Source organism: Lissotriton vulgaris, chromosome 4_1, assembly GCF_964263255.1.
Source record: "Lissotriton vulgaris chromosome 4_1, aLisVul1.2, whole genome shotgun sequence".
NCBI lineage: Eukaryota > Metazoa > Chordata > Amphibia > Caudata > Salamandridae > Lissotriton > Lissotriton vulgaris.
This window is the reverse complement of record NC_141691.1, coordinates 1,117,081,321-1,117,091,090: the sequence shown is the minus strand read 5'-3', so window position 1 is coordinate 1,117,091,090 and position 9,770 is coordinate 1,117,081,321. Positions and strand designations below refer to the sequence as shown.

Below are 9,770 nucleotides of genomic sequence, written 5' to 3'. Positions count from 1 at the left end.
ATAATTATTTTCCAAATGCATTTACAAAGATGTAACTCCCGCAAAAATGGAGTCCATTAGCTCGATCTGTCAAATATTGCTAAATGTATATACACTGCATGAGAGGTTTGATCAACATATAGATCATGAATAGCTTCTGTCCCAGTATGTCCCAGTACATTATCTGGCTACCCCTCACAGACATAGATAATTCTAAATAATGGCTTCTTTAGGGATTGGCAAATGGGACACTCCCTCACAGCATGGCCAATATCCCTTCTTAAGTGTGATAGGGTAATTCGGTGGGTGGGACATCCACTATGTTTGTGACAGAAAAGTCTAAGTAAGGCCCATGGACATTTAGGGGACTGGTACCCCACAAGAGAAAAGAAAGGCAACGCGTGAATGCTTTTTACATGATCCCTGACTGCTATACATTGAGGATAAACACAGGTAGGCAATGACACTAACGAATGTGTGAACAGGTCTACCATAACACACGCACAGAAGAACATATATGTTAAACAGATATCTTTTCTATGATTGGATACTGATTGTTACAGAACTTTTTCTTGCATAACCACAACAGTAATTCATGCTTATGATTGCTTTATGTCCAGCAGCGGGGCTTCGTCGTCCATTCTGTGCTCATCTTCCTGTTTCAAGGTGATTTTCTCAATGGTGGGGGAAGGTTTCTCTTCAAAGGGATAGTAGGGCCCAGTGTTGGTGCTGGCCTCCTTCTTCTTCACGGTCACCACCTCGGTGTAGGTGACCTCTTCGCTGATGATTTGAGCATTGCCGCTGTCCAGGGCGGCGTCCACACCGCCCTCCTTGCTGCCCTCCTGGCCTTCGGCCAGCGTGCGCTCTTTCTCCTTCTTGCTGATCTTGATCTTAAAGTTCTCCTTTTTAGGTGCCGCCTTAGCGATTGATTGCTTGAACCGTTCACCGGACTGCTTCAATCTCTCCCCAGACTGCCTTATTCTCTCTCTTCTCTCTGGGGTCACGATCCGAGTGCGAATACTGGTCACCTTCTTGCCAAAATTCTGTTTGGTCTTCTGCATTTTTTCCTTGGAGAAGGCCTTCTTGATGTTATCGATGCGCTGCATGCCGGACTTCTTCAGCCGCGTGGTTCTGGTTTCAGCCACGGTGTACTCCTCATCAGAGGAAAGATCTTCAGGGGCACCGAATTCCTCACTCACTTCCCCATCCAATGTGCTTTCTTTAGTAACAGTGAGTTTAGTGGGGCATGGAGTATCCTCCTGCAAGTAAAAAACAAAGTTTGTGTCAAATATGAGGACCATAACTCTTCTGTTGCATGATGTAAGCAGTGCACAACGCAAATGCAGACGCAAAAGCCAACCATACAGAAGAATTCTTTTTGATGACCTTGTTGGTTCTGTGTGAAGCTTTTCCCATACCTCACTCAACCTAGGCTGAAAAGTCTCCATAATAGAAAACTCTTAAGTAGTGAGCCAGTCCACAGTTACTTTCTGGTTCAGTCATGGTAGAAGAACTGTAAATAATGACGTTTTGATAAAGCCAGTAGGTCTAACTTTCATATTGCGCATGCATGTGTAGACATGTAATATTCTTGCACGTATGCAGACAGGCCAAAACACCAACAGCCTTTCAAGCACACATACCACTAGATCTTTAAGCACCTATGCACACATCGCCAGAGATGCAGACTTTCATGCACACATCCACCAGACAATCAGACATGTAGCTGCTACCAGTACCAATGTATACTGAGAAACCCATTCACCCACACAAAACAAACTATATGTATGTACCCTTGTACAAAAAGCCAACACAAATATGGTGACATGCACAGACAAGAAACAAGCAGACATAATAACCGCCAGACTTCACACAGACAAGCACACATATGGAAACAGTGGTGATTGACAGCTGGAAGGATAGACTGATAAAAGCTTTATTGTCTCTCGAGATTCCATGTATAGAAACGTTAGTTTCTATGGTCCTGTGAGTCATTATCACTGATGATAACATTAGCGACTAGAAGACAAGTGAAAAAAGTATTCATGATAACTTTGTATACTGTGAAATTTTACTTGCATGATTGAACATAGATACGATGAGTTCGCTCTGAAGAGGCTATAGTCTATAAATTAATTCTGCTGTTAAAAAGCATGAGAAGTGATACTGTTGTGTAACATTTTAGGACCCTATTGTAATTTTCCCGATTCATGCCCTTATATAGGTATAAATCACCATATCCTTATATAGTCATAAGAATCATTACCATATTTAGACATAGCTCATGCAATCCAAATACGGCAAGGCTACTTCCACTAGTTCCGAAAATATACAACGATTTCTTGGAAAACTCGGCTCCAGCAGCTAGGGACTTCCCCTTGCTTGAATACTGACTTGTCCAAGAACTCATGGAGTTTTCAAAGACCTGAGATTCTTTGATGACGTTATTATGTCCACCTTTACGTCATCTCGGCACCTTCAAGGTATAAATATGCCCACACTTGCCACAGCAAACACACAGTGGTTTGGAGCAGTTCGACTATCTACTTGCCCGACGCGCCCTGCTACTGCAAGTGCCGAAGGAAGCCGACCCTCCAGCAGACACACTGAGAGAGACGCTCTCTTTTCTCCTGCTGAGAAATCCAGATCCAGTGTTTCAAAGCTACCCTTGCGGGTTGTTGGGAAATCGAGTCCTGAGCCTGGACTTCTTCATTCCAAATCAAGGTACAGAGCTGATTAGACCCTAAGAGAAATCTTGGACAGATTCTTGCCAAAAGAATACTACATTTATGCTACACCTCACTTACTTCATCCCTCGTACTAAGCTTAGGTTAGGTACATCAGGGTAGGCGTATTTTAGAAGCACCAGTTGAGTACTTTTAGCCTCTGTTATTTATGTGTGTATTTATCTATGGTTTAGGAACCATACAATGCTCTTACAGTATTATTTTATTCTACTCTTTTTACTGTATGCATTATATTTTGCAACCAGTCTTAACGATTGTAGCAGTTCATTTCTTATGCTTGAGAAAGAAGACTGTTCAATGAATCCTTTTATTGAAAGCGTCCGTCTATTTCTCTGCACCTCTGGTGAAACGAAGCATGCACGATTGACTGTGTAAAATATCTATCTATTGTTTCCATGGCTTTGAAGATCAGTTTATTCTTGGGGCAACAAAGTTGTCATGTTTATGCGGTTGTCAGGAACAAATCCCTTCTTGTGAACTTGAGAAAGTTTCTAGTGACCTCTGAGCTAGCTAGCACTCACAATTAAGTTTAATATATCCAATAGAGACCTAGTCGCCATAAGTCCTACGTCATATCTATAGGATATATTATTCCAATGTGCAGAGCCTATTGCGAATATAGGAACTACAATACAATACTGGTCAGAAAAAAATTGCTTATGAAGTAAATTTGAAAATATTTCAAGTGGTTCTGGTGATTTATTCACAAGACTATGGCCCTCTTTACGAGTGTCTTGTAGAAATCTACATTATTTCTCTTCTCCGAGTTTACCATTGCCGTGACTCATAGTCATTTAAGAGAGAGGGAAATAATGGGAAATATGAGTTTTTAGGCAGGGCACCATCACAGGGATGGTGGCCTGCCGGAGTTTCAGACCACCAAGTCTGTAATTGCTGTTAAATAAAGCAATCTTTTTTTGTCAAACGCAGTGCGTTTTCCTTAAAGGAAAACAAGATGCATTTCACAAGTAAAATTAGACATTTCTTTTTTGCTAAGAGTAGGCAGTGGTCTCTGGGACCACTGCCTGCTCTTAAAAAAGCATTTTCCAAACATTCTAAAAGAGCGCCACGACCCCCCTTTGCTGGGGCAGCTGTGCGCGGTACAAATAAAATAACATAACATAACATAACAGGAAGGTATCCCAAGGGTACCCCTTCCCATTTATGAATCAGCAACCACCAACTTTTTTTTGTTGTTGAATATTTTTTTTGAGAAGTACATGTCAATATATAAACAATATATCAAAAAAAGACAATCAATATATCAAATTATGGCTACACTGTGAAATACTTTTAGACCATGCATATTTTGGTGTGGTTTTCCCAGTATTTTTGCCTCTTACCTCCAGTTTTTTCCTCAAAGCTTTATTTATTCAGCATGACTTGTAATCAACATATTACATTTGATCAGAGCATGAAGCAAATGCAGGACAGGACAGGACGTTCACTTAACTGCATCTAACCAATGTTCATTTTCTCTTTATACAAAGCCTGTATGTCTCTCTCTCTTGCTTCGAGTCATTGCCATTTTAACAAAGCAACTGTGACCAGAAGAGAAAGAAAACCACTCCAACATTGTTATAAACAAGACTCCCCTTACCCCCCTACCTCCCCTTCCCTGGTGGTGAATAATCTTGCTAAATGCCATTGGGTAGTCAGAATTGCGTCAGAGAATAGGGCAGTGATCTACTTTAGTTTTGCAGGACCAATAGGGACAACACGTGTGTCTGGAGGTGATCGGTCAAGGGTTAGAAACCACCGTACAGCTGGAAAAGGCTCTTACAGAAGGTGGGCATACCGCAGATCGGAGGCCGCTAGAGAGAAAGAATGCCAGCGGGTCCCACTGATACTCAAATTTTTTATAATCATCTCTAAAAATGTTTGCTAGTCTTTCCATCGTGAGTATTCTCAAGAGCTGTGAATGCTATAGTGGCAAGGGTGGAGCCTCCCTCTTTTTCCAAGCTCCCGCTATTGTTGTTTTGGCCGCCCCTAGACAGGCCCACAATATTGCTCTGTCTGTTTTTGTTTGATGCTCTAACCCCGGGTCACTGATGCCTAAAAGAGCTTCCTCTATAGAGGTCGGTATGGGATAACCCAGCATTTCTTTGATGTGAGTGAGAATCTCCTCTCAGAAAGGGCGAATAGTCGGGCAGTCCCACCATATATGGCGAAAGTCCCCAAGAAGGCCTCATCCGTGGCAGCAGAGATCGGAAAAGCTGGGAAAAATCTTTTTGAGTTTAGTGGGATAGAGGTACCAATCATAAAGGGTCTTGTAGTGAGCCTCTCTCAGACTCACTGAGTGATTTCTCTTGGTTATATCTGACCACAAATGCTTCCATTTCTCATCTGAGATGTGGCTCCCAATTATTTGTTCCCAGAAAGACATCTAGCCACCCCGTGGGGCGTGTGCTGCTAACAGCAACAGACCATAGAGAAAGGAGAGAGCTACCTTCATGGTGCTCGCCTTCTAAACCCATCGTTCTATCAGGGTGCATTCTCTGATGGCGGCTTCCCTCAGCTGGGGTTGGGATACCCAATGTTTGAGTTGGATGTAGTGAAAATGCTCACTGCTTTGGACCTGGAATTCTCTTTGACAACTTTCGAATGTGAGCCCGTCGAAGTTGTGGACAAATCTGAAACCATCTGACAACCCCCCTCCCTCCATATATCGAATGGGCTTTCTTGCATAACTGGTGGGAAGTTGGGGTTGAAGTGAATGGGGCTATACGGTGAAGGAAAGGATGTCAAGCCCCCTCCCTCGTAACTTAATCCCACACCCTGAGCATGGTGCTTGTCGGGTGCTAATGTATGCACTGGCTGGCCTCTCTTTTTTGGATCTCCAAGGAACTTTCCAAATCGACCTACTCATTATCGCTCTATCCATGTGTAACCAGTGCTTATCGGATTCTCTCATGGACCACTCCACCAACACCCTCAATTGGGCCGCCTTGAAGTATTTTGAGAAATCTGGTAACGCCACTCCCCCCTCCTTCTTTGGGCATCCTAAAACATGGAACAGTAGTCGAGCGCTTACCCCTTGCCATATGAATTTGGTAATAGGAGAACGTAGCTTGGGTAAAAGATCCTGGTCTAAGTCAACCGGGAGTGCCTGGAACGAATAGAGTAGTTTGGGAGCAATGTCATTTTAACTGCATTTATCCGTCCTAACCTGGAGATGTATAATGGCTTCCAACGTTTGAGATTTTGTTGCATTTGGGTCAGCATTGAAGGATAGTTGACCTTGTAGAGATCTTCTACCCTCACAGTGAGTTGAATAACGAACTACTGAATGAAGTGTTTGGCCCACTGAAAGGTGGACAAGCCTAAGGTACAAGGTTTCTCCCTCTGGAATCATAAGGTGTAGTATGAAGGATTTCGATGTATTGACTTTAAAGCCCGCTACTGCTTCAAATATACCTAGTTCTGAATGTAGTGCTTGTAATGAGGGGCCCGGGTCTGTAAGCGTCAATAAAATATCATCAGCAAAGAGCAAGGCCTTGTATTCCGTACCCCGAATTGTATACCTCTGATCTCTGGGTTTGCTCTGCACTGAACTACAGGGGCTCAATACTAAGAGCGAACAGCAGAGGGGACAGCGGGCACCCCTGCCTTGTTCCCCTGCTCAGGGTGAATGGGGGCAACTGAGACCCGTTAACCTGTACTCTTGATTGTGGATGCTTATAGATACCCCGGACCATGTTGATGAAGCTTTGTCCGAATCCAAAAGTTTCATGGTCAAAAAATAGGAAAGATAAATCCAGTCTGTCAAAGGCCTTCTCAGCATCTAGCCCCGCTAATAGCGCTGGAATTTTGAATTTAGCGACTTTTCGATCAAATGAATAGTCGTTCGAATATTATTGTGTGCTTGTCTACCTTTTATGAAGCCCGATTGTTCAGGGTGGATTAGTGAGGGCATTAAGGTATCTAGTCTCGCGGCTAATATGGCAGAAAATAATTTGGCATCCAGGTTTAACAGTGCAATGGGCAGATAAGAAGCACAGTTATGTGGGTATTTTCCTGGCTTGGGAATCACAGTGACCACTGCCTCAGCCATGGATTGTGAGACTGTTGTCTTCCACTATTGCATTAAATAACAAGGTGCCGTATGGTATAAGTTCCGACACAAATATTTTATAAAATTGAGCCGTCAGCCTATCAGGCCTGGTAATTTGTGTAATTTGAGTTTTGAAATTGCCTTCCTCACTTCTTCCTCAGTTATAGGTCCAATTAACCGATCATTCTCTGCTGGCGGTATCTGGGGGAGCTCTAGTGAATCTAAGTATTGCTTCTGCAAGACAGCATCAGGATGTGTACCTGTGAAGAGATCCCTATACCCTCAGACAATGTGTGCTTTGATGTTGTCTTTATGGGACAGAGTGCCGTCCCTATCGCGTATGCCCCTATGTATTCACACGCCCTTTTCTCGTGTAATAGTCATGCAAGATGAGTCCCTACTTTGCCTCTCTGCGCATAGGATAATTGCCGGAGCCTTAATAGCGTATATTATGCCCTATTTGTGTAAATCGCTTTGATGTTCCCCTTCAGTGCTGCGAATTGTCGCTCCAGTATCTGTGATGGTGTTTTCTTATGGTACCTTTCTACTTTCTCCAATTCATCCTCCAGCACTATTCGTTCCTTAGGCTGCCGCTTGTTTAGAATAGAGTTCAAGTCTGTGCATTTACCTCTGATGGCAGCCTTGAATGGATCCCAGTTATTCTGGGCTGAAGTGGCCTGGGGCTGATTTAGAGCGTTCTCCATGCGTCCTGTAAACCCATAGCTTGTATTTATTGCTTGGTTCCCTTAGACAGGATGCCTATGCCTATGACCGCCCTCTGAGGCTGTGCGCTACCCATCTCAGCCTGCCATGTCAGGTTATAGTCACCCATGAGTATCGTTGAACCCTCTGCAAACTCGCCTATCTAGTATAGAACAGAGGCCAAAAACACAGTTTGCCCTGTATTGGGGACATATATGGAAATAATTGTGCAAAGCCTGATTTTTTGCCTTTTAAGGGGTGAGTTGAAGCCTTTTCATTTCATAAGGCTATTGAGACCATATTATAAACCTCTGTACACTGTCCCTCCCTGTCCTCCCCTGCAGACCCCCGTTCTCCCTTTGTCCGCATCTGACTGTAGTCTACATTCACCCCTTCCAACAGTGAAGAGCGATCCTGCACACCCCACCTTTAGAGATTGCCGACTGTCCTTCAGTCCCACAACCAGGTACTCCCCCCCCCATTTAGAAAAAGGAAAGAAAAGCTCCCCACAAATCCTACGCTGGAAAGCCGAGGGCTTCCTGCCAGTTCAGTATTGATAGGAAATGGTATGGTAACGGGAGATACAGGCAGGGCCCGGGCCCTGACTGCCGATGATTCCTGTATAGAATTCCATTTGTAAAGAACCCTTTGGTATTATGGTCCGTTACAATCAGTTATCCATGACGGAGGTGGAAAAGTTCTATTCATCAGAAGTAAGCCTGCTTCCACTTTTTTTCTCAGTGTAGCTCTGTCCTCTAGAGCAGGATGTGGATTCTTTCCTGACAGTTGTGTGAATGTTCTATGTCCTCATTTTATGCTTGGAATGCCTTTTGTGATGGTGGGACATTGTTGTCTTGGCCGTGTCGTTACATCCAAGCCGTTTCGAAGGGCCTTGGCTGTTTTCATCTTCAGGGACAGGGAGGCCCAAAAGCAAAGGCCCTCTTCTAAACCTGAGACACAATGAGGTTTGTTGTTGAGTTCAAAGACAAGGCCAAATGGGAATATTGATCTGTAGTGTATTTTGTCCTCTCTGAGTTTGGTTTTGATCAGCCTTAGGTGTTGCCTACATGTCAGTGTGGAGGGCGCCAGGTCTTGAAACAGCAGACATGTGTACCCCTGGAACGAGGGCTTCACCTTTTTCTTTGCAGCTTGCAGTATTGCTTCTTTTGTTTTAAAAGAATGTAGCTTGATGAGGACATCCCTTGTGCTACAACGGTCGCCGGTCTGCTGGTTTCCAATGCGATGTACCCTATCTATTTTAATCTTCAACTGGCGCAAACTCAGCATCTCGGCAAAGAGCCCCTCTACAAATGCCTCCAAGTCCGGTCTCTCTCCGCCCTCTTCCAGGTCTCTTATACAAATGTTCTCCCTCCGAGACCTGTTTTCTAGATCTTCCGCCTTCAGGAGGGCCTGTTGAAGCTGCATCTAGGGCTCTTGTTGCTTTTCCTGTATCCTGCAAGTGTGATTGTCGAGGTCTTGCAAGTGTTCCTCCATTTCAAGGACTTGGGCCACCACAGCGACCATGTCTTGCTGATGGGTTGACATGCGTTCGGAGATGTCCGTCTTCAATTGCTCCAGTGAGGACTGCAGATCCTGCTTGATTTCTGCGCATAATTCGGACTTGAAATCTGTGAGGGAGGCTATCAGATCCTCTCTAGTGAGCGTCTTGGTGCTTGTCTGTCCACTTTCATCCTGTACTTGCCTCTTCTCTGTTACAGTGAAATACGTGGAGACCTTGTTTTCTGCTTTTTATGGTAGCATATGGGCAGCTCAAACAGCCCTCCCAATAGAGAGGGTTACTCCCCCTTCGGTATGCAGCCTCTTTGTGGGAAGGAGATCTGTTTTACTGTCTGGCTATTGTGTGGAGGCCAGATCATTGGGGCCTTGCATTACCTGCAGTCTATGGCGCCCTTTTTAATGGCAGACGTAAGAAGTGGCACTGCACTCACTTTTCCATAAACAGCGCTTTATCTGTTGTTTTTTTGCTATTAACAGTAGGGAGTCAGGGTGTCTCCACTATTCCCTCAAGTGAGTTTCTGTGACTCTAACCAGAAGGCCAAAGCCCCCATTGTGTAGCTCAATGCAGAGAGGCAGTTATGGAAGACTAGTATTTATAAAAACTGGATATCGGAATAAAATGTATAGTATATTGCAGTCCTCCTGTGGGCATCTCCCTCAGGCAGAATCGAGTGGTTAACCTCCTGTCTTGATTTCTTTTGTGGGGTTCAGTACCAGTTAAGAAGAATTTTGAAAAAAGTACATTACATTCTGAACTCTCTGATTCCTTA

The 9,770-nt window shown here is 44.1% G+C and overlaps 1 protein-coding gene across 1 annotated transcript in view; it reads right to left on the bottom strand.

The window, feature by feature from the left end:
- Positions 1–493: 493 nt before the first annotated feature.
- The window catches only part of CAVIN4 (caveolae associated protein 4), a 130,738-nt gene continuing 121,461 nt past the window's right edge, over positions 494–9,770 (bottom strand). The window contains exon 2 of the mRNA XM_086965348.1: positions 494–1,238. Within this exon, the coding sequence (XP_086821474.1) occupies positions 579–1,238 (660 nt within the window). The 3' untranslated portion in view covers positions 494–578. The remainder of the gene's footprint in view (positions 1,239–9,770) is intronic.